Source organism: Gadus macrocephalus, chromosome 21 (assembly GCF_031168955.1).
Source record: "Gadus macrocephalus chromosome 21, ASM3116895v1".
NCBI lineage: Eukaryota > Metazoa > Chordata > Actinopteri > Gadiformes > Gadidae > Gadus > Gadus macrocephalus.
The window spans coordinates 3,513,952-3,539,358 of NC_082402.1; the positions used below are offsets into that span (position 1 = coordinate 3,513,952).

The 25,407-nt window shown below is 43.6% G+C and overlaps 3 protein-coding genes across 7 annotated transcripts in view; 1 reads left to right on the plus strand and 2 right to left on the minus strand.

Moving 5' to 3' along the window:
- Positions 1-321: 321 nt before the first annotated feature.
- Positions 322-11,786, plus strand: LOC132450444 (uncharacterized). 5 transcript variants are annotated; one of them, XM_060042571.1, is made up of 3 exons: positions 322-962; positions 1,063-1,136; positions 10,951-11,786. In XM_060042571.1, the coding sequence occupies exons 1-3, from the start codon at positions 943-945 to the stop codon at positions 11,478-11,480; spliced, it is 624 nt and encodes a 207-aa protein (XP_059898554.1). In that variant the 5' UTR covers positions 322-942; the 3' UTR covers positions 11,481-11,786. The 5 variants fall into 5 exon arrangements, with proteins under 5 accessions (XP_059898554.1, XP_059898555.1, XP_059898553.1 ...); XM_060042572.1 differs by lacking the exon at positions 10,951-11,786 and adding an exon at positions 1,595-2,336 and having other exon boundaries at positions 678-967; positions 1,065-1,136; XM_060042570.1 differs by lacking the exon at positions 10,951-11,786 and adding an exon at positions 1,595-2,336 and having other exon boundaries at positions 685-962.
- Positions 11,700-22,177, minus strand: gnpat2 (glyceronephosphate O-acyltransferase 2). The gene is made up of 16 exons (XM_060042566.1): positions 21,863-22,177; positions 20,791-20,982; positions 20,283-20,459; positions 19,675-19,804; positions 19,135-19,262; positions 18,495-18,570; positions 17,931-18,082; positions 16,967-17,097; positions 15,882-16,123; positions 14,277-14,537; positions 14,013-14,092; positions 13,417-13,557; positions 12,985-13,084; positions 12,710-12,803; positions 12,535-12,596; positions 11,700-12,302 (listed from the first exon to the last, which is right to left on the minus strand). Exons 1-16 carry the CDS (start codon positions 21,872-21,874, stop codon positions 12,250-12,252), a joined length of 2,031 nt encoding a protein of 676 aa, XP_059898549.1. The 5' UTR covers positions 21,875-22,177; the 3' UTR covers positions 11,700-12,249.
- A 156-nt stretch (positions 22,178-22,333) lies between these two features.
- Positions 22,334-25,407, minus strand: part of LOC132450443 (phosphatidate phosphatase LPIN1-like) — a 10,619-nt gene continuing 7,545 nt past the window's right edge. The window contains 3 exon segments of the mRNA XM_060042568.1: positions 22,334-24,610; positions 24,708-24,811; positions 25,186-25,300. Coding sequence (XP_059898551.1) covers positions 24,427-24,610; positions 24,708-24,811; positions 25,186-25,300 — 403 coding nt within the window. The 3' untranslated portion in view covers positions 22,334-24,426.

Consider the following 25,407-nt stretch of genomic DNA (forward strand, 5'->3'; position numbering starts at 1 on the left):
GTAATGACCCGAATAAAGGACGAACCCACTTTTCAGACGCATTTCCAGGAAAATAAACTCGTCCTATATTTGGGTCATTATAGTCTTAACATTTGTTTGGCGCGAACCGAAAGAATATTTGTAATAACTTTCAAAAAAACCGTTTAGAATTACTGATTGAAGATTATGACAATTAAATTTCTCGGTAGAAAGGTTATCAACACCCATTTTAATGCCGAATCTATGTCAAAATATTGCAGTTTCCACTGAGAATAAAAGACGTGTCCGCCACTTTTTGTGCGCAATTGTTGCTCCTGTTGCTGTTAGTTCGTATGAATCTTACGAACATTTTTGCATAACCCTTCCTAAGATATCATGCGAAGCATTGTTTGAGGATACGTTGCATAGATGGACCCAGCGGGCGGTGCCTGAATGCGGGGAGACACCTGCTGAGCTGCCCTCACCAGCCGTCCCTTCTCCAGCTCGGCCCAGGTAACGACCGGCTGATTTGTGCTTGCCATTGGCAGCGCGTCACTCGAGCAAACAAGGCAGTAGGAACAAGGCAAGGGGAAGAGTTGTTTTTCCCCCAGATCACACGCAACCTTTGATTGAACCTACTGATTTGTTTGACAAACAACGCAGTCCTAAATAAAGCATGCAAGGCCTTCAGAAATAGGCAATTCAATTCCAACCCACTGTTTAAGTATAATGCCTTATGGGTAGACGTAGACCTGGCTTACCATGCAACAAAGGTATTAGTACACCTGACAGAGGGCGTATTCCAATGCTGGTTTGTTGGTTTAGTCAGAAACGAAACCTAGAAACCCAACAACAACGACGAGCTCCTCTTCCGTGGTAGCAGGGCGATCAGAATGAGCAGCTGCCGCATCATCACCAATCTTTTCCATTAACTATTAGCTTAGGCAACTCCCGGAGGACCCCTGCAGAGAAAGCTATACGACCATGAGCAACTTAATGTTAAGGTAGGGTATTAGTAGCAGAGAGACGATAGCGTGACAAGCCAGGCATATCTTGAAATTACATTTTATTTTATGATTATTTTTTATAAACGTTTGGTTTCAGAGAGGACTTCATGGATTGGTGGACTTCATTGGTAGCGGTTATTGCCTTGCTCTGGATCCTTTGTTTATTCGACGGTAAGAGACCAGGGTGTCCGACATGATTGGGAACCGCTTTATAATAGACACCAAGTCAGCGTCTGGGGAATCCAGGAAAGTTTGTTGACGTCAGTGCCTGCCCTGCCAAGAACTGTGAGCCAAAACTATTACTTTTTTTATTCTCAGTGTTTAAATTCCAAGTGAAAAAGGGGTTTTCCCTACACTTTAAAGTGCAAGTGAACCAACTGTTTCAGCTGCAATTAGAACAAAAGTAATCCTTTTGGCTCACAGTTCTAGGCAGGTAAGGAACTGACTTGGAAAATAAGAAAGAAAATGGTCTGAGGGTTCTGGGAAGGAGCGTTGGGCACGGCAACGGGAAGGCGCGCGTGATCGCGGCGCGTATCCCTAACGGCGTGCGTGAGGGACAAAAGTTGAACTTCGGTTAACTTTATGCAAATAATCACGACTCTGACACCCGGTACTCTCTTTGTCCACAGGCAACCAGGTGCACGAGTTGCGGCTGCTCTTCCAGGCGCTCACCAAGGCGACATGCCTCCTCTACTTGGCGATCCTCCAGCTACGTCGCGCGGCCAGCCACATCATCCGCGGCGCGAGCAACTTTTTGAACCGCGCCCAACAGCTGCCCCCTCCATATTCCCTTAAAGGAAACACGAAACACAGCGCCCACCACCAACCTCATTGGCGGAGGGGCACGCTACACTTCATAGAAGCGATATGCTTGGTGTGTGAAACAGTTCCCAATCTGACGTGCGCGGTGCTGCTCAGCTTGGGCGAGGCGCTCTCCCACGCCTTGCAGTTTTTTTTTTGCGTGCTGGCCGCCCCGTTACGCTGCATTCAGGCGTTACTGTTCTCGCAAATGAACGGAGAGAAAGAGAGGTGGGACGAAGAGCGCCACCGCTTGAAAGAGACCGAGAAAAATATGAACTCCAATGTGCTGGAGTACATCTCGCTGTGTGGTCAAGACCCCTTCACTGCTCTGCGAAGAGTGGCCGTGCCCCCGAGATAAAATATCTTTATTCATCGCTTAACATATTATAATGTAGGGGATACATGTAAGATAATGCTTTATATTGGCTGACTGGCACTAAAGGGCGCTTCGTGTAGTCGCTAAAGGAGTTATGTGGCTGAAAAGCATTCATTGTGTGCAATAGTTGTGGCTTGAAAAGAATGCTTTGTAACCGGGGATGAAACAAATATAATAAAAAATATATAACGCAGCCTGTGAATTGTATACATCTTCAGTTAAGTTACATTTCCTTTTTTATTGTTGCAGATTCTGACCTACAGAAATGAAAGAGAAATCTCTCAAACAACATTTATATTCAGACAGATGTATGATTGTCAAGTTATCTGGGTTATGTTCTCATTTGTGCTTGCCCAACTTGAAATGGCACTGTTAGACAGAGGACGCAGGACAGCTCAAATCCTTCTCCTTCCTTTTATTGAACATGAATTGTTTAATACATGAACAACAAGCATTCCGTATTATGATTCGGATTGGGATTAGGTTGAAAACCTATTGATAAAGACAAATTAAATCAAATTAGTTCTCAAATAAATCAAAATGCCTAATCAAACATTTAACTCAAATCCAAGTAAATCGGTTAGAAATCAGAAACAAATATATCTAATTACAATATCACTGATATCTAATATCACTGTGTTTTAAAATAACAATGGTCTTCCACAAACATTTTCACCATGTGCGCCTCCACCAAACGTGCCCAAGTCACTAAGGACGTCTGCGCCGTCCCGCCTAGCATTTGATTTATGAAAACTGTAAAGAGAATTTATGGCAAATGCGTTAAAGGCACCCAGTTCAACTTTATGTAAACATTCAATGAAAAATAAACATTCAATTTCTAGTCTTTTTTACACGTAGTAAGTTTCAATAACTCCATACCATTACATATCGACATTCAAGGAGCAAAGATGAGACGTCGTTGTGTGGTGAGAACTGATAGAAAATCGTAAACAACAACAATCGCCGGTGGGGAGAAGCCATTTTTCCATTGACTGGAAGCCTGCTTTATTTATTGTAGGTTACAAAAAATAAAGAAAATGGCGGCATTGCTGTTGTCATCGATTTTCTATCAGTTCACCACACAACGACGTCTCATCTTTGCTGCTTGAATGTCGGTATGTAATGGTATGGAGTTATTGAAACTTACTACGTGTAAAAAAGACTAGAAATTGAATGTTTATTTTTAAGCCTCGAAAGTTGCACTGGGTGCCTTTAAAAACGAATTTGAATATCCAATCTTAAATATTATTATAGCAAGGTCCATGCTACACTCCCACTCTGCAACTTATATTAGGCTCCCCAAAACAAAAGGACGCATTGGGGTGGTGTTGAAAGACTGGTTTATTGTAAAGGTTTGTTGAAAATGATACATGGCCTTGTGTTGTTTCTTGTTGCCATCTAGGAGAACTCTTCCTAAGTGTCTTCTTCTTCTTCTTGGGGTTTTACAGTGGTTGGCATCCACAACTTGGTGCATTACCGCCCTCTTCTGATCCAGTCAATGAATCAAAACAAAAATATCCAAACACTCAACTCATTCACACCTCCTTTCTACTCTATATCCTATCATATGACCCTGTTTGTCTCAAAAAGCCAACAATACTTTTATACAATTCCTCTACATTAATCTTAAAATATTTTCCAAAGTATACTCCTGCATACCCAATTCTCTCAATTGATTTTTCATACTTTCCCTCTCCATCCCATAACCACTACAGTTCATTAAAACATGTTCCACTGTCTCCTCTACCTGGCACCCCTCACATAATCCAGTGGGGTCTTTTCCTATCAAATTCATTGTTTTATTTAGTGCACTATGCCCCAACCTTAACCGTATCAAAATTTGTTCATCCTTCCTCTGACCAGTATACCTTATTTTAACATTATCACTTTTTTGAATATTATATAAAAATCTCCCTTTCTCCTCATTTGTCTTGCCACATTTTGTTAACTTTTCCCCATATCAGGCTTTTAACTTCTGCCTTACTTAAACTGATATTCATTTCTACTTTTTCCTTCTCCAATGCCTTCTTCGCCATCTTATCGGCTTTCTCATTTCCCTTCACCCCTACATGAGCTGGAACCCATAAAAAAAGTATTTGCCTCCCCTGCTGAACGATTCTCGTAATTGACTGTGGAACTTCATACAACAAACCTTGGCGACTACTTGAATAAAATGACCTCATACTTGCCAAAACTGATGCTGAATCTGTACAGATCAATTTTTTCCACTGTACTTGATTCCACCCATTTTAATGCGACCAGCACCCCCAACGTCTCCACTGTATGCACGCTTAAATTACCCGATGTTCTTCTATTAACCTCTATTCTTTTTGATGGAAACGCTACTCCAAAACCTGTCACTCCTGTCTCAGGTTGTTTGGCACCATCAGTAAAAACATGAACAAACTAACTGTACTATATAAGAAGATGAATATTAAAAACACTACCCAGGTCTATCTGTTCTCTCTGTCTCTTCTTTCTATCCAACACAAACCAGTCCACACCATCCTCCATGGCGGCATTATTGGATGTACCACTGTTGGACTAAGCTTCAATTCAACCACACCAAACTCTTTCGCTATATCATTCCCCACACGACCAAAATGATTCCTCTCACACTTCCCATAAACCCAGCACTCCTTCAACACTCCTTTTGTGGGGTGAGACTCACTCTGCCCTCGCAGATTTGCCCAATAGTTTCCCCATCAATTGTTTCCTTCTCGACTCCAGTGGCATTTCCCCCATTTCTACCTGCAGAGCAGGCACTGGTGATGATTTAAAAGCCCCACTTCATACCCTTAATGCCTTTGCCTGAATCACGTCCAGCTTTCTCAAGAGAGACACTGCGACTGACCCATACACTACACACCCATAATCAAACACGGATCTAATCACAGCTACATATATAGTCTTTAAAGCTGCACAGCTCGCTCCCCAATCCCTACCAGTCAAACATCTCATCAAATTCAAGTGTTCTTCTTCTTCTTCTTATTGGGGTTTTTCAGCGGTTGACATACACAACTTGGTGCATTACCGCCCTCTTCTGATCCAGTCAATGAATCAAAAACAAAAATATCCAAACACTCACTCATTCACACCTTCTTTCTACTCTATATCCTACCATATAACCCTGTTTCTCTCAAAAAGCCAAACAATACTTTTATACAATTCCTCTTCATTAAACTTAAAATATTTTCCAAAGTATACTCCTGCATACCCAATTCTCTCAATTGATTTTTCATACTTTCCCTCTCCATCCCATAACCACTACAGTTCATTAAAACATGTTCCACTGTCTCCTCTACCTGGCACCCCTCACATAATCCAGTGGAAATTCAAGTGTGTGTGGAGATGGCTGGTTTAACCTGTGCACACTGATTACTTAATGGGCTACAGGTGTGCAGCCTCACCCAGACCCAGCATCCAATCAGACTCAGCAGGCGAGGCTCCTCAAACCCATCCACACTCACTCCCACAATGATGTCACCTTATTTTTATTACAACATGTCGATCCTTTTTCGTACACCTAGTAAAATATGGTTAAAGACAAACATTGAGATCGAACATAATGATATTAAGCTGCTCAAGGTAACTTATCCATGTTTAATTAAATAATATGATTGGGATATAATGTTAGCCTGAAAATAATATACTTTTTTCTTTTTCACATTATGTTTTAGCTGAGGGCAACTACATCTACAAGGAATAATGACCTTTGACAAGGCGAGGGAATACTGCCAGTCTAAACACACTGAGTTGGCCAGTGTGAGAGACACGACCGAGGATGGCAAAATCTCTGCATGATGAAAGGAACCGCATGGATCGGGCTCCACAGAATTCCATGGTCCCACTGGTCTGACGGGAGCATAGCCACTTACTTTAATTGGCAAACAGGCCAGCCAAACAATGCTAGAGGCAGTCAAAACTGTGTTGCAATGAATTTCATTGGAGCAGATTATGACGACATGAATTGTGAAGAATTGCATTACGTCGCCTGCCAGGAACTGCAGAAACTACGCTCAACCTTCAAGTTAAAGATCAGCACCAAAGCCGACATGGCAGATCCCGAGGTTCAACGGCAGTTTTTGGAACAGGTTAGTTAGTTCCTGAGGTTGAAAATATTTTGAATGACAAAGCAACAGATTTAATTACATGCTTAACTTCTATTCGCAGTTAGTGAAAAAAAACTAACATGTGTGATGGGAGTGTATGGCGACACATTAGTGCCATAATTCACTAATGTGATAAAAGATGCATTCGGGCGTATTATATTATTCCACACGCGTAGATTAACTACGAGCGCGCAAATTATCTCTGCGCGCGCAAAACAGCCTCTCGCGCGCGCATATTACCTCAGCGCGCGCAAAACAGCCTCTCGCGTGCGCAAATTACCTCAGCGCGCACAAAACCTCTCGCGAAAGATGTTTTTACGCTCTCGCTCGAATTTAATTTTGGCACTATGGGGGAGGAAACCAAGGCAGGGCGGGCTTTCCTATGATTGGCCGTTTCTGAAGCGCGATATTTGATTGACAGCCCTCCTCAGCCCTCCTCTCATTCAATTCTGAATTGTACAGTAAACGGCTGAAACGATAGTTACTTGTTGTAACTCTAGATTCTATGATATAGGCACAGCCTTTTCAGGCTATTGCTATTGGGTTATCCCTAGGCGTGAGCCGTAGGACTGAAAAAATTGTAATCCCCGACCACCAACAGCGTGGGCCTCAATTACGTCCGCGTGCGGCGTGCCTCAACGACATCCGCATTTCGCAGATATAGTCGGGCGCCGGCGGACGTTCTGCTCCCAATAAACAGCTTTTCTTCAGCTATTTACAGGACAATGAGGCCGACACTTAAAAGGCTGCGCCTATACTCATAGAATCTGGAGTTACAATACGTAACTATCGTTTCAGCCATTTACTGTACAATTCAGAATTGAATGAGAGGAGGGCTGAGGAGGGCTGTCAATCAAATATCGCGCTTCAGAAACGGCCAATCATAGGAAAGCCCGCCCTGCCTTGGTTCCCTCCCCCATAGTGCCCAAATACAATTTGAGCGAGAGCGTAAAAACATCTTTCGCGAGAGGTTTTGCGCGCGCTGAGGTAATTTGCTCGCGCGAGAGGCTGTTTTGCGCGCGCAGAGATAATTTGCGCGCTCGTAGTTAATCTACGCGTGTGGAATAATATAATACGCCCGAATGCATCTTTTATCACATTAGTGAATTATGGCACTAATGTGTCGCCATAGGCGGCCTCCAAAAAGTATTGCTCATCCCGCTGTGACCACATGGGATGGTATAACTAGTGGTCAAACCTACAGCGGCTATGTCCTTCGGGATAGATTGATCTGTACCTTGAAAGTACCGACTCGTATGCCCAAATTAAACACAATTTGGTTATACTGGATACAAATACATAATACTCCTGAATGATGCCCGACCTTATGATAATATTTTAGTTTTGACTCTAAAAAATGGCAGGGTTTGGCCGGTTTTTTACGAAAGTACGATTATGCAAATAAGCCAACATTGCTAAACAAATCACAAATCCGCCTCAGAGAACCCAAGAGGCTTTAAATCTGGTGTGCCCACCAAGGCAATTAAGGCACGGCAACTTTATTTATGTAGCACTTTCCAAGCACAAGGCAGACTCAAAGTGCTTCACATATAAACATTGTAATACAATAAAATAAAATAATAGATAAGTAAAAGAAAACATAAGCAAAAAAATTGCCGCTCCGGTCTAAATATTTTGCAGATCGCCCAAATCCCCTTGATCATTTCAACATATCCATACCTCTTGCTTCTTTGTTTTCGGCCTCCAACGATCCTGAATACGTGCCTGAATATATTATATTTGCATCAACAACTAATTTGAGACAATTGATCGTCATGTGTAACATGTTGAGTAGTTGTAGTAACTGTAATGGCCTCTTGGTGGGATGAGAGAGCCAGCCAATCCATAATAAATCCTCACTGCTTCTCGTGCGGAGCCCTGTTCCCCTCCGCGCCGACAAAAGTTCCACAACGGAGATTTAAAACATGCATCCATTTTACTTAACATTTGGACAACGTTTTATCTACCTGTTTGCTGGGTGTCGCACGCTTGCACCCTATCCACTACACCCCTCCTATCTGAATTAACAATAAGGCTGACAGAAAGTTAAACAGAGCAGCGCTTCACTCCCATGCTCATAAGGAATAAATAAATAGGCCTTCACTCTCCTCCATTGGAATATATATCATTTTATACAATCACAGAGCTAAGCTATGTTTTCCCTGCCTCGATTGGTAGTTGGTATAATGGTGGTTTATTTTTTTTGTCTATTTTTATAATTTGTCCCATTATTTTATAAAGTTTAAGTTATCATTTTATTCATTGTGCCTTGTATGTAAATTGAGAAGCGCAATTGTAATTTTTATGCCAACGATTTTGTAAATTAATTAATTTTCAATAAAAAAAAGAGTTGCATCAAGCTATTTTCTCCGTTGATTTGCTGGTAAGGTTAAAAGGGTCAAGTAAGGACAATCTTTTCCATAAGGTCGCATGAGGTTGTCAAATAAAACCTGACTGGGAAGATTTATAACATGCATTGCAATCAACCTACATCGCATACATTATCGCATACGTTTTTTCCATAAGGTCGCTATAAAAGAAAATAAATATTGAATAGCAACTGATGAACTAGCAACACAAATCATATTGATAAGAGGTGCTTAAGGCTTTTCCACCTTATGAGGTTGTAAGACTGGGAAGATTAGAAGGAGGTTTGCTCCCCAAGTCTGCAGGGGCACAATGGGGAAATCGCATGGTCTCTAGTGAAAAGCATTTGAACCATGTCAATCTGCTACATCCGTACATATAACTTAACACAACAATATATCATTTTGAATGCCAAACAATTAATTTGTATCGTACATACTTTGTCTGGTCATATATCCAGGTTGTATAGCCTAACGCAGGCAGACTTGAAAAAAAATAGGCTACTAAAGCACACTTAATTGCAATATAAATTGTTAAATGATGTGATGGATGCTTCCTTTTGCTCAGAAAGCTCAGATAAGTGATCACATCTATAGCCACGTTTTTCCATCTCGTTGCATGCCTGAATTGTAAAATGATAGAAAGTAACAGAATTCCATAAGAATTCATAGCTTAGCCTCCATTCTTACCATGGTGTTGACATTAAAGTTTAATTCCATCGCTAAAACAAATAGTGAGAGCCTAAAAAAGACGGATGGGATGATCGCATTACCAGCAGGGGGGTTAGATCGGTTGACGAGCACCTCCACATAGAGATGGAATCACCGGGCGATGCCTGAATGCGGGGGAGACACCTGCTGAGCTGCCCCCACCAGCCGCCCATTCCCCACCTAGGCCCAGGTAACGACTGGCTGATTGGTCGGGGCCATAGCAGCGCGTCACTCGAGCAAACAAGGCAATTGAAACCTGAAGGCAAAGAGGTTTTATTTGGTTCAGATCACACGAAACTCCTGTCAAAAACAAGGGTTCAATAAATGAGTTGTGTGACAAACAAAATAAACCAAACACATGGCCTACTATCATGCACTGCAACTTTAGATTGGAGAGTTGAAATAAAAAGTAGTATTTTCTGAAATAGGCCAATTCAAACAAGCACAATGCATGTTTAATTGTTTGGCCTTATGTATTCAAATGTATTAGAAGATCTTGGCTGTTATATGCAAACCTGCATGTCAGAAACGAACCATATACGAACCCACTACGCTCACACATCATGACTCTGTCACGCGCCCCTCCACCACCACAGTAGTAACCGAGCGACCTTAATGCGCAGGTGACACCCAGTAGGTAACTTACACCTTTAACATTCACGATTAGGCTAGGCTTCTGTCCCGACGGCACCTGCAGAGAAAGCTATACTAGCAGGCGTCTTCATGTTTAGGTATTAGCAGCAGAGAGACAGAAAGCGTGACCAGCCAGGCATAGGCCTACCTTGGGAATTACATTTCATTTGTATTTATTTTATATTAACTTTTTCGTTTCCGAGAGGACTTCATGGATTGGTGGACTTCATTGGCTGCGAGTATTGCCTTGCTCTGGCTTCTGTGTTTTATAGACGGTAAGAGACAATGGTTAGCAGAGATTTGGAACCTTCCTCCGTCAATGGAAGAATGTGGCAGTGGTCTTCCGCCCTACTGCGGTATGAAACAGCTTTCATAGACAATTAGCAATGCATCGTTCAATTGGTAGCTTAACGATTTAAATCTATCCACCGCACCACGCGTCTATAGGGATTTAAAAAGAGAACATACAAGTCTGTTCGCTATTTATACTCTATACTATGCCTTGGGTGTTAAGAGTTGGTATTTTTAAGCATACATCAACTAATGACCTGAATTTATCCTAAGGAAAGAAAATGTCAGAAATGAAATCTCCCAAATTGATTTTGCGCACACTACAATGAACTATTCACGTCCACACACAAACGCACGCACGCACGCGAGCGCAATCTCACACACACACACACACACACACACACACACACACACACACACACACACACACACACACACACACACACACACACACACACACACACACACACAAACGTTGAACAAACGAACTTGATTTGGCAACTAATGTGAAATCTTGGGGTCCTGCCGAGCCATAACCTTGCACGGCCATCTCCCTGCCCTTTTGGCGCTTCGTGTGCGTGGTTGAAACATAAGAGTGAAGCCCACTACGGCGAAACTAACTTTAATCCAGTGGCAGACGCTGTTTGTGTTAATCAGACTTGACTCTCTGACCTCGATGCCCTCTTTATCTCCAGGCCACGCGGTGCTCGAGCTGCGGCTGCTCTTCCACGCGCTCACCAAGGCGGCATGCCACCTCTACTTGGCGCTCCTACCGCTGCGCCGCGCCGCGAGCCACTTCGCCGACTGCGCGAGATACTTCGTCAACCACGTCCAGCAGCCCCCTCCCTCTTCGGCCCAAGGATACCCACCGCACAGCCACCACCCACCCCCCGCGCGGAAGGGCACGCTCCACTTCATAGAAGCGATGTGCGTGGTGTGCGAAACGGTGCCCAATCTGATGTGCGCGGCGCTCAGCGTAGGTGCGGCGCTCTGCCACGCCTTGCAAGGGGGCTTTTACGTGCTGGCCGCGACGCTACGCACCATTCAGGCGAATCTGTTCTCGCAGATGAACGGCGAGAAGGACAGGTGGGACAAAGAGCGCCACCGCGCGAAAGAGACGGAGAAAAAGATGAATTCCAAAGTGCTGGAGTACATCTCGGTGTTCTGTCAAGACCCAGTCACTGCTCTGCGCATCAAAGTGGACGTGCCACCTGTATATAGATAACATAATGGGGATACGTATAATATAATTCTTTCTATTGGCTACTGGCATTAAAGGGCCCTCCGTGTATCTGCTAAAAGGGGTTATTTGTGCTGAAAGGTTGTTATAGTTGTTAATTGAAAGGAAGACGACTTTTATAACCTGGGACGGAACACAAAATGTATGAAAAACATTGGTTGTACAACACAGTGTGTGAAGTGTATAGACGTGCAATTAAGGTGCTTTTAATTTGATTACATCCTTTATTACATGATATACATAAATCAAAAATAAATATCTCAAACAAAGATTTCTATTCAGATATCACAATCTGTTATAGAAGGTTTGTATCCTCTGGACTACTGGATTATGTCACATAATTGCACAAATCAATTGTTAGATCCAATTCCAGCCGTCCTTCTGTTTTTTTGAAAGCACTTGAACATGTATTCATAGAAACTGAAAGTGATTTGGTCAAGTAGCCTATGAATAACATAGTTGATACACATAACTAAGGCAAAAGGGGAACACCAACATCTTGGGGATCATTTGAGAAAAGAGTATTGCAGCAAGAACGGTTGTCTTCATTTAAAAAGTTGCTGTGTTCAATTTGATGAGTTCCACAACATCTCAGGGACAGGAAGTAAGGGGAGGTGGCCAAATATGGAGCACAGCCTGGTATTAGAGTAGGCACTTTGTCTGAGGACTGGAGATAGAAGGGGAAGAGGAGGGTGGTGGGGATGGAAGGCTGCAGATGGATCCCTCCTTTGTGAATGAGGGAAAGTATGGTTGTCTAAAGCCTTGAGCCGGGGGCTGAATAGACACTCTGAAGTGGGATTTTACCGCCTAGAATGGAGGAAGCAACAGCAAGGAAATTATAAAGCTTAGTAAGAACAATACATTCAAACATGAAACTTCAAAATGGTTAAAAACATGCTTCAATACTGTTAGAATACCTTTCCAGCCAGGAAACACGCATTTTATTATTAAGATAATCAATGAAGATTTGGTTTTAGAAAAAGTATATAATATAAACACAAAGTGGTTCCAGTGACGGCAGACGATATAGCTTACGTACACAGCATGTGTGCGATTCTTTGTACGGATGACTTGTTAACGCTGTACTCTGTCCGCTCAGCCCTGAAACAGGAGAACATCAGATGAATCGACAGACAGCGTTCACTCTGCCCCACACCAGAGGAGCTTATAGGCCCAAACCGCTTTGCCCTGCAGGTGCTAAGCTCATCACTCACGTCCTTAACTTTGTCACCGCCTCCAGCCGGAGCAGAGACGCCAGAGCGTTGCTTTGCGTGTCGGAGGAAAGGGCTTCATAGGTCTGAAGCTCACCTATTCCGACATAAGATTAGTGTCATAAAGTGTCACTTGTAATTTAGTTAAAAAAAAAAAAAAAAAAACATACATGTGGTAATCTATGCCGGGCGATTTTGTTTGAGATCTCTCTAATGTTTCCAGTTTCCACACAGATCTTTGGAATAATCCTTTTTAACGGTTAATCATTTTATTTTACCTGAGAGGATGAGGCTGGTGGCTAGCTTTCGTACGGAGGTTACAAACTGTTTCTCTGAGAACGTGTTGTCTCCCGCTTCACACAGATGACTGAACACAACCTGAACATAGCAGTAAAAACACAAATAAAACATTGTCTCGTTTGAATAAATAAGTAAAAAAAATGTTAAAATACTGTTGAGATGTTATCAACACAAAATACATTGGTCTAATGTGAGGGGATAATGTACAGCGAGCCAAACTTCACCAATAATGACGACTATGTACAAAATAAATCAATAATTGTCAATTCGATTGTACGGTTGGAACTGCGTCCATAGCAACGGTCTGTTATTCACAGCAGCCTTTTGCTATTCAGGAATAACAGACGATAGAAGGCCGTCATTGACCAATCAGTGAGCCAATCAATGGGTACTATATGCCGGCATGTGACCTGATAGGAGTCCATGAAGGGTTGTAGAAGTGTCTTCAGGAAGGTCATGGTCTGATGCCCAGCGTCAGTCACGGATATTTCCTCTTGGCAGCACTGGATGGCTCCGGCTTTCCCCAGCAGGGAGCACGCCTCCTCAAAGTCCTGACAAACACGTGATCGGCGCACGTTTATCTCCCAGCTGGCTCCGCAGGCAGTAGAACGGAATACGTTGACCACTAGTAAAGAGCCTCCTCAACTTCAATGAGTGTCAGCCAATGACCGGACAAGACAAAAGGCGCTGCAATATTTCAAAGATATGGTGCCAAATAGGCAACGTATCTCTCAGCAACTTACACAGTAGGTAATAACACGAGTTCAAACACATGATCCGAAATTCCAGATGCTTTATTGGCATGAGCGTTTTTTTTAATAAATATTAACCAAATGAGGAACTATAATAATAATAATAATAATATTAATAATATAATAAAACATGGTGTTAAAAAATGTAAATATGAAAACATGATTAAATCATGAATCACGTCATTCATCAATAGTAGCAACCACTTCACTTTCAAAATCAGATGGTTTGATAGAAACTCTTGCTCAGGCGTTACCTGAGAGGACTGGCCGGGGCTGAAGACGATCTCCACTGAGAACACATCCAGGAGGAAGACGAAGAAGGCCTGGAGCTCCCCTGGAGATGGAAAGGGGATCGTTTGTGTGTGCGTGGGTTTTTTTTCTACCCTAAAACATGAACTCGGTTTGTACCACAGTGCTGTACAGTGCTGCGTGTGTAGTCCATCTGTCTGGGTTTATGTGTGTGTGTGTGTGTGTGTGTGTGTGTGTGTGTGTGTGTGTGCTCGCGTCTCTACACTTACGTCTCTGCCGACTTGCCGTGACGTGCATGGCGACCGCTAGCATGGCTGGCCGCGCAAACACATGCAGCGCCTGGTTCCTGTGGGACGCCATCATGAGCACCGCCACCGCCCGCCAGGCCACGCCCTCCTCTGCACTGGTAGGCCGTCTCCCCGCAAAGCCCTCTTCCTCGAGCAGGAAGACTCGGCCCCCTCGACGACGAACCACCGAGTGATGGAGAGACATGTTGGATGACATTACCTCGTCCGACTCCCTGGTCCCCCCTAGAGAGAGCAAGTATCGGACTCCTTAGAAATGTGATTTGTGGGCGTTGAGGTGATTTTGTGTGTGTGTGTGTGTGTGTGTGTGTGTGTGTGTCTGAAATGTAAAGAGTTAGTGTACATTGTAGTTGTCATTACAAATAGCTTGTGAGTGTTCCTAAATGTGTAATTGTGTGTCCATATGGGTATGTGTGTGTGTGTGTGTGTGTGTATTTGTGTATGCGTATGTGTCTGTATGTGTACGTGTGTCCGTATGCGTACATGTATCCGTGTGTGTGTGTGTGTGTGTGTGTGTGTGTGTGTGTGTGTGTGTGTGTGTGTGCGAGCGAAGCAGGAGGGAGGGTGTATGTGTTTGCGTTTGTGTGTGTGTGTGTTGGGGTGTGTGTATTGAGAGGGGGTGCAAATGTGTGTGTACGTGGGGGGAAAGTGTATGTGTTTGTGTGTGTGCTTGCATACGAGTCTGTATGTGTGTGTGTGTGTGTGTGCTCACACTGGACTGTGAGGTGGTTCAGTCAGGTCCCTTCAGGGTAATGGACTTAGGGGGTTTAAATCCCCAGGGACGCCTCCTAAGTGAATCTGAATGCTTGTGCCAACTTGCATTCATCTAATCTGTCTGATCTTCAGAGCAGACCCGAGTCAAAAAGCATTTACTGTACTGCAGTGAGCTGCTGGCAGATGCCACTGAAGGAGGACAAGTCTTTAACTCTTGCCTTGCCTTGTGCAATGCAATGCAGTCGTCCTTTGCAATACAAGGTTGTTGTTTTAGTAATGCCCTCTAGTGGCCAAATAGGGGGCTACTGAAGCATGCCTTGGTTTAAATTAGCATGCATGACTGAAGTTATCAGATAGCTTTGCACTTTAGCTAACCCCAATGGGTTTGTAATGAAGGATTAATGTCTATGTATGGAAGGAGTAAAAAAAAAATCGAACTATATAATTCCTGTGTGTTATACTTAATTTATATATTATACTTAAACTGTAATATTGTAAAAGATTGAAACATTATCAATTGGAAGTTAATCCCTTTTCAACTGTGAGTGTGGTTGAAAAGTCAAAGTCAAGTTCATATTTGAGTGGTAATATCTGCTAAATTACTTAATTACTAACCCCTAACCCTTTATTACTTCACCAGAAGAGATACGTCTTCATTCTGTACCCATTATGGGCTGTCTCCCTCGTATATTTGAATACCATTGGCTGAAAAATCTCTGGCCGGGTCTGATTGGGTGGCATTCAACAGGACAAAGGCCAGGGCATTTGCATGGACGAAGCTGCATCCGCGTGTCCACTCTACTCATCCATCCAGCCATCGCACCCACCCGCACCCACCCGCACCCACCCACCCACCAGGCCAGTTGAGACGAGCTCCGAAGGCCAGCGCGTGCCCCCGGAGCCAGAGGGTCCTTTGGGCGAGGGCTCCCCAGGGCAGGCCCTCCTGGACCAGGCTGGGGACGGGGCTCTGGAGCAGCACCGTGGCCATGAGGGACCAGGGGCTGAGCACCGCACCCAGCTCCTGGGCCCGGACCACGCGGTGCGCCAGCAGGCTGACGCAGGCCTGCATGTCCTCGCCGGGCCTCTGGGGTAGGTCCCTGGAGGGGGTTCGGCCGGGGGGGGGGGGGGGGGGGGGGGGGGGGGGAAACAGGAGGATTGTAATTAGATGGAAAATGTAGGGTTGGGAATCAGTTTGAAGGAAACTGATTAAGGATCTATCGTCAATCGACAGAGTGGAGTTTGATGAAAAATAAAAAATGGATTGAATTGAATGACAATGTGTTTCTTTCTTATTTAGCAGATTCATCTGAATTCAGTAAAAGAGATGAAGGGGGAATAACATTTTGCTCATGGATACAAATGAAATCACTATAGACATTGGGAATCAAACCCAGAACCTTTTGCCACGGGAGCCGACCTCCCGAGCCATTGCACTATTTCTGTCACCCTTTATCTGTTAAATTTGTCCAAGCATGGACATTTCATGCTGAGAGGAAGATCATAACCCATAACCCATAATTATAGCCTCCCAACACACGTCTTTTTTTACCCCTGGTGGTAGACAAGGGTAATGCAGGTGGTATGTGGGTTTACTGTATATTCTTGAAATAGACACTGACAGAAATATAAGTTTCTATAAGTAACAAGGATAATTAAAAAATAAATGAATAAATAATCTTTATATAAAATAAAGAATAGGATAGATTTTTTTGGATAATTTCATTTATTTATTTAATATTATAAATTAATAATTATGCATTAAGGGAGAGCTGACACTATCTGCCCAGCCACTGCATGCGCATCCATTTTTTACCGTTTCCATATGAGGTTGTACTCGAAAGGGCTTGATGACATTTGAGTGGTACACCTAAAGTCACATTTCGGGAACCACCATCCTTACACACACGTGGAGCTATGGAGTAGCGTGTGGTGTTTCGTACCGTGGTACACGGTTGTAGTGGTTGCGGTCGATCTTGCCCTGACACATCTCTCTCACGGACAGAGCCTGGCCGATATTAACGTGCATGCTGCCATAGTTCTCCCACAGGACACTGCTGGCCTTCAGAAGACCCTGTAGAAGCGAGAAATGAATACACGATTAGTTATATACTGTATATGGAAAAAATAGCAGATAGCGATAGTATTAACATGGACATCAACCCAAAACTAGTTATTGAATTTTTTTTTGACAGAATCAGAGCTAGCCAATAAGACATGTTTTGCTATAGGTGTGTGTGTGTGTGTGTGTGTGTGTGTGTGTGTGTGTGTGTGTGTGTGTGTGTGTGTGTGTGTGTGTGTGTGTGTGTGTGTGTGTGTGTGTGTGTGTGTGTGTGTGTGGGTGTGTGTGTCTGCATCAGTGTCTGTGTCTGTCTGTGTGCGTGTGCACATGTGTGTGTGTCTGCATCAGTGTTTGTGTGTGTGTGTGTCTGCATCTGTGTGTGTGTGTCTGCATCTGTGTGTGTGTGTGTGTGTGTGTGTGTGTGTGTGTGTTGTGGCATCCCGCCACGGAAACCTCGGCCTGGACGGGCCCGGGGTACCGTAAAGGACTGGGTATACCACCCCCACCCACCAGCCGGCGACGGAGAGCAGCCCTTTCGGCTCCCCAATCAGGGTGATTGGGGGACACCTGGCCGAAAGTGGAGGAGCCATCTTAAGAGTAGGTCCAGCACAGCACAGGACGGGTCGGGAGCAGGAAGGAAGTGCTCGTGGCAGCGAGAGAGCCTAGAGGCCCACGGAGGCCCTAGAGACCGCGTCTCCTTCATAGTTTGATTGTTTCAGTTGATTGTTAAATAAATGCCTGCCATGGCTAAAAACCCAATGCCAAGCGAGTTTTGTCCGTGGAACCCGGCCCAACCGAGGACCGGGATACGTGTGTGTGTGCGTGTGTGTGGGGGGAGAGGGTACCCTGGTGGTCTCCCTGGGCTTGGGGACCCCCAGTAGCTCGTGGGCCAGCAGGGATTCCTCCACCACGCGGTCGTAGCTGATGCTGATGGGCACCAGGGTGATGTCGTACACTTCTCCTTTAAAGAAGGGCTCGAGCACCATGTGCATCATACCTACACACACACACACACACACACACACACACACACACACACACACACTTAAATTCATTCACTTTTATCCAAAGCTATTTTGTTATCATTAATGAGCAGGTAGGGTTTAATACATCTTTCTGAAGGAGGCCTGCCTATAGGCCAAAACACAAGGAGCGGAAATACATATACAGTAGGACTCAAGTCTATTTTGGACGTGGAACTTCAAAAATATATACAACTCGGCTTCAGTCCACACATGCTTTGGGCTAAAGACATTGTGGTTTGAGCTTAGGACTCCCGTACCCCACCCGAACCACAGGGACTATCCTGGAGACGGAGGCACGCACACATGTAGCACACCTGCAACAGCCTGCATTATCATGGAAAAGGGTCTCAAAGGGCTTGAGGAGAAGGGAGGGTCTTCACTCACCCAGCTTGGGCGGCAGGGCCTTCAGAGTGCGACTGCGCAGTCCCTCCACATAGAACTCCAGGGGCGCGTAGGCTCGCTGCACGGCGACGTGTTGGGTCGGTCCCACATAGAGGAGCAGGTGGTTACAGGAGGGTTAGCCTGGGAGTGCTCGGTCATTCTAAGGGAATTCTAGAATTCGAATTTCCATAATGTTCTTAATCCATTTGGATCGCTCAGAGCGTCTTCATTTTTTCCGAAATTGGGGCAAAACAGCAGAACATATCGGCAGGATTCCACTCGCAACTATAAACATGTAAAAAAACATTCAGAATGGTGGCGTAAACATATATCTATCTTTAATCGTGTGTTTTTTTCAAGAAATTAGTATATTCATCCCTGTTTCTGTGCTTTGCAACAACAATTAAAACAAACAAGAAAGCAAGAGACACCCTAGCCCTTAACCCTAACACCTCATAAGCCTACACATATATACCCTTCCCTCAGCAAAGAGACTCAGTCAATGATGAGGAGGAGTTTGCTGACATACTGGAGGACCTCAGGCGAAGCTGAGGGCTTATTGTGCCGGTACTTATTGTGCCGTTATTAATGCACAAGACACAGAGATGGTCAAAGAAGGTGTGAGACAAGGCTGCGCTCTTACCCGTACGATGGTTTTGACATACTCGGACAGAACCGCCCAATACAACTTGTCTGAACCGATGCCGCGGCGGATGTAGAACGCTCCGCAACGTCTAAAGATCTCACCCATCAACTTCATTTTCGAAAGGGCTGGAATGACGGAGAGAGAGACGGAGAGAAAGAGATAAACATGTGACTGTCTATACACCAAGACATGTCTGACGTAGAAATCACATGATGCATGTGTTAAACCTGCACTGTGTAACTTATCTGCTGCTGCTATTAACTAAATTAAAGAATATCTGACCCACAGCTATATCTATAGCTTAAAGGCAAATAAAATCTTGTTGCCCCCTTGTAAAAGAGATTTCTAATATCTCAGTGGGACTTGGTTAAATAAATAAAGGATAAAAAAAAAATATATATATATATATTGTATTTGTATATCCCTTAATCCCAATAAAAGTCTACAAGGGCTTTGATTATATTTATTTGAATATTATATATTTGTGTTACGCTACATTGGAAGCTACGACGCTTTCACATTGAAATAGATACTTGCGAGTTCCTGCTGCGATCACCGGGATGGGCAGGTCGTAGGTGAACGACAGGAAGGAGATGATGAGGAAGTCCATGTAGCTCCGGTGGTTGGGCATCAGGATGACCGGGTAGCCCTGGGCGGTCGGTTGGAGCTATGGGGTGCAACGATTCACAAGGCCATTAGTATACAGAACCACACACAGCACAGTTGTAATCCTTGGTGTATGGCGCTAATGTGATAGTGGTGATCTGTTTAAAGTTATGACACGTATGTATGAAAAATAAAATAATCTTTGTATTTATTGTATACATTAAAAGGAACAGGCTGGGGTTTAGAGGTCTCTTGCCCAAGGACACCTGCGGACATTGGGGTTTGAACCATGACCTTTGACAAACACCCTCACCGTCACAGTTCATGTTAACACGGTGATTGCTAGTTAGCAAGTTTTTATTGCCAAACACTTTTTTCTTTTTTTAGAAAAAGGGGTTCACAGCAAAAAACTACAATAAAAAGAAAAGATTCTAAAATGATTTTAAAATGTAAAAATAAGAAAAAAGGAAAAACAAGGAAAATATGAAAAATATGAAAAATATGAAAAGTGTCCAGCAGGTATAAGTGGAGCCCCTGACCCTTTGGAGCCCGTCAATGTTGAAGTTGACGCGCGTGAAGAGCCTCTTCATGGCCTTGTTGAGGCCGTACGCCAGCAGCCGGATGGAGCTCATCTGCAGGTTCTGGGACATCTCGCTCAGGATGACCTCCACCTGCTGCTCCACCGCCTCCACCGTGGACCCCGTCTCCACGGCGACCTGCACCAGAACGGGGAGGGGCTGTCTCTGTACTCTTGTGGTATTCTGAGGCGATGCACCGGTCACATAGATGTCGCTGTAAATACTCCAAGGGGAGATTTGTCGCTTATGTTCTTAACTGTATTTATTTAATTAATTTGGGTTTTCTTTAAACAAACAAAAAAAAATGCAAAAAGCGCACACACACACACACACACACACACACACACACACACACACACACACACACACACACACACACACACACACACACACACACACACACACACACACACACACACACACACAGACACAGACACAGACACACAGACACACAGACACAGACACACACCTCCTTGGTGATGTATCGCAGGTGCTGGGACGTGCGTACGGCGGCGGTGAGTTCAGCTGCGCTGCAGGGTGGGGGTCCGGTGTCGGGCACGGAGGGCTTGAAGGTCCTGAGGGCGTGGCCGAGGTCCCAGCTTCGCCTGAGGTCCTCCAGTATGTCAGCAAACTCCTCCTCATCATTGACTGAGTCTCTTTGCTGAGGGAAGGGTATAAATGCGTAGGCTTATATGAGGTGTTAGGGTTAAGGGCTAGGGGGTCTCTTGCTTTCTTGTTAGTTTTTTTAATTGTTGTTGCAAAGCACAGAAACAGGGATGAATACACTATTTTATCGTATACTTTTATCAATATATATTTTCGCCACCGTTCTGAATATTCTTTAATATGTTTATAGTTGTGAGTCCCCGATAGTTTAATATAGGGGAGGTAACATCGTTCTCTTGCGTTTTTATCTCGCCAAGGAATGCCATGAAAGCGGTGCTCCAGAGGGCGGGACTTTCAGTCGCATGGGTTTAGCGCGTATGAGGTTTACCGGCAAGAGGCGAGAGAGAGGGAGGGACTTTAAACAGTGTAATATTATTCCCCTTAAATGTAATTCGAATCTTTCTTTTTTTCTAAATTAATTTCAAAACTCCGCATTTATTATCCTTTTCATTTTTTGTCTTGTTGTGTTCTTATTCGTCTCGCTCCGGAGCCTGTTAACCGATGTACATAGATCATAGGAAGTAAGGGACCGGAAATGCGTTGCGGTGAGCAGGATAATGCTGAAGTCCGGATCCTATCCCTAGTCCAATATACAGGGAAGGTGACTGCTCGTCCACCGTTCTGGCGACTGGCTTTGTTTACCCTTAGCTCTTTGGACTGTAGATAGAAGATAACGACAAATAAACTGTTTGCTTTATCTTGGTAAAGTAAACTTTGCCCTAGGGGATGGCCCCGCGTATGATACACTCTTATTCGTTTATCGTTTCGATTAACAGCATAAACACTGGCCAAACAATGCATAGGCAACACAAAAACAAGACTACACTACTAGCATTCGATATCTGCGAATTTACAATATATAAAAGCGTTCTTACCGGGGTCGACATGATGTAGGTCCGTCGTAGCAACTGCTTATTCAGTCTGCCTGCATTGTACTTGTAAAGTGAAGCGTGCAGCCTGACACCTAAGGGTGCTATAAAAGGAGAAACAATATACCGGACCAATAGTAAGGCTGTATTTTAGGAACTCCTCCAGAGGTGAAGCCAGGATGCAGGAACGGCGGTCCTCCTTTTTGTCAGGTGGACTACTAGGGAAAGTCCAATTCATAAATATTTTCGCAGATAACTCATGACTTTCATTGAGGAGCTGTATGATTTAAAATGAAATTAGACGGGAAAGGTGAGTCTGGAGTCTTCTAAAAGGGAAAGTCATAATCCTACTGCAAGTTTCATGATGTCTGAATTCAAATGTGAAACCCTAAAAACTAAAAACATTCCCCTATTTTTTAAACATAATTGAGAGATATGTGTTGGAAGTTGAAGATCACAGGAGAATGGACTAATCAACACAGAACAGATTTGTTTATTATTGACAGGGAATTAATCCAAGGCAAGTTCATTGATTCTGATAACAATGTTTTAACAGTGAATTGGTCAAGAAAAAAACAATGTTCTGCGGAGAAATAACTTCAGTGAATAGTGATGAGTCAAGACAGCCATGTGGCCTCTTTCATAGAAAGAATTAGTCTTATTATCAATACTCAACCACCACACAGTCCTCCTACAATACTTTTGTGATATTCAGTGTCACATTCGTAAATAAATGAGAACGCATATAGTTAAATAAACCACAAGGAAATTCACATTGACAGTTACTGAATTTCCCTGTTCATGTGCTTCGGATTTCAGCTGCAAAAGAAAAGTTATTTTCAATTGTTCTCATTTCAATTTACTGATTTCTGCAGTGCTTTGGTAATAAAACACGTCTTTGTTTTGAAGCTCTTAACATCAACTTGCATCCAATGCATTTGATTTGGCCAAGCAGAAAGGACTGATCTCTAACCAGAATGTGTGAAAGAAATATCAGGCTATCAGGTAACGTTTTGCTCACACATGCAAGCAGTTAAGACACTACTAACACGAGTTACACACTGGATTAACACAGTGTTTGGCAGGAGATTGGATACATGCAGCGAGACGTGAGAGACGTGACACACACACACACACACACACACACACACACACACACACACACACACACACACACACACACACACACACACACACACACACACACACACACACACACACACTAACAAAAATATTCAACACACACAGACACACACACTTTGTTGTTGAAATATATGGCACATATACAGAGAAGGAGGAGCTTCTATGAATGACATGATGAGGGATGTAACAACGACAGGACAATATAAAAATACAACACAATTGACGGTGTAGCGGCCACAAACCGAAAACACATGCTTTCATACAAAATTATGTCCGACCTTGGGTATAAAAATAAAACAAAAACTATGAATGAATGTCTAACATGTCTTAAATATCATCTCGGTTACACACACACACACACACACACACACACACACACACACACACACACACACACACACACACACACACACACACACACACACACACACACACACACACACACACACACACACACGGTAAGTTAAGGCTTTTTCTCTTTCTAAGAATATGTGGTTTACTCATTTTTCGAAGCCAAATCTAATACACAAGCGAGTATACCTTCCTCCACATGCATTGTGCTTTGTAATATACCAACTGCCCGCCAGACTTTAAACATACAGAAAAATATCATACATACTTAACGCATTATGGTTTCACATATACAGTGACATGCACATTTGCATTCAGTGTTCAACAAGAATCTCTAAAAAAATAGGTGAAAAATGTAGGAACAAATGTCTAATAAAAGTACCAACCGCAATATATGTCCGATGGGTCGTTGAATATTGCTAACTTTCTCAATGTATCCCACTGTTTAAAACGGCATGAACCTAATAAAACAATCCATCGTTTAAATAAGAAATATATATTTTTTCAAAACTGCATCAACTCAAAAAACAAATAAATATAATATGACATGTAATAAGCTGCCTGAGTATACGTTTCAAATGTCCATCTATCTATCTATCTATCTATCTATCTCTCTCTCTCTCTCTCTCTCTCTCTCTCTCTCTCTCTCTCTCTCTCTCTCTCTCTCTCTCTCTCTCTCTCTCTCTCTCTCTATCTATCTATCTATCTATCTATTAATGTTTGCATGTATCTCTGTTCATACATCATTTCAGCCACGGATGGCATCCCTTAAAGAAAGTGCGGTTTTACTGAACATTGTTCAATTAAGACAAAAGGAGTCACACTCTGCAACTGCTCCTCACTAAAATCTCTCTAAATGTCACCCACCCACCCATATACCCACACACACACACACACACACACACACACACACACACACACACACACACACACACACACACACACACACACACACACACACACACACACACACACACACACACACACACACACACACACACACACACACACACACACACACACACACACACACACACACAATCACATAGCCTACATTACACAAAATCTGGAGAACGCTACACGCTGCCCACTGCCCGTCCGCTGCAGTCGTCGGTGGCTGGTTCCTGACTGTCCACCAGAGGGAGCTGCTCCCTCCAGTAGGTAAATTGGCTAAAGGTATCCGCGCAGGGAAAGGCAGACGAACTGGCTCTCATGAGCAAAGGAAATACGTGGTCCACCACTTCCCCCAGACGCACATATCTGCGGAGACAGGAACAATGATAGCAAAATTATTCTCGACATTTGCCTGGTTGCGTTATAAATTTTTGCCTGCAGAGTTGGGGGGTATCTGACTTACGATGAGATGTTGGTCTTGGCGTGTTCCTGCACCAGCTCTCCTTTGGGGTTGACGGTGAAGATCCGGTTCAGGGGGACGCCTACCTCCTTATAAGAAAACACATCCTACACAGAGACACGGGACAGCATGAGTGTTACTGGAGTAAAAACACCTTTACAATGATGGATAATGCTCAGAAGTCTGAATGATTTTCAACAGTGAAGATTGTGGTTGAAGATAATAATATCATAGTAAACAGTCAGTGAATAACTACATATGTAGATTTAAGATTAGAATAACGTCACAGCTCTCTTCTCCAGATCTCTCAATAAACAACAATCTTGTTGTATAAGTTTTATAACACTCAGGACCATGTTTAAAGTCACCAGAGGCTCTTGCAGTGTGAATATGAGTTTTCTCTTCTAAAAAACTATTGCAGGACACTGGAGTCATTTTAAACTATGAGCATTAGATGTTGTTTAGTAGGAGGAATGTGCACCGTGGGTCGGTTTCCGAAGGCTGCATAAAAGGGCTCTTTGTTGGGGAAGAAGAGGTTCCTGATGTCGGTCAGACACTCCACCTTGAACCTCTCTGGCTTCTTCTCAATCACCTCCCTGCAAGCCACACCCACACAGGGGTAAACAGACGAGCTGCGCAGCGAATATCTTCCATGTTCACCTTCTAAGGCAGCATGCAGCTAGTCTGGAGCTCTGCCTTACGG

Bases quoted from the DNA above. Each gene is read 5' to 3' on its own strand.
- LOC132450444 (XM_060042569.1), top strand. From the start codon at position 10,176: ATGGATTGGTGGACTTCATTGGCTGCGAGTATTGCCTTGCTCTGGCTT. The intron at 10,321-10,950 runs GTATGAAACAGC...CTTTATCTCCAG, and splicing joins TGGTCTTCCGCCCTACTGCG to GCCACGCGGTGCTCGAGCTG.
- gnpat2 (XM_060042566.1), bottom strand. The intron at 17,098-17,930 runs GTACCCTCTCCC...TCGCTTCTACAG, and splicing joins AGCCCAGGGAGACCACCAGG to GGTCTTCTGAAGGCCAGCAG. The intron at 12,597-12,709 runs GTGAGTGATGAG...CTCCTGTTTCAG, and splicing joins GCGGTGACAAAGTTAAGGAC to GGCTGAGCGGACAGAGTACA.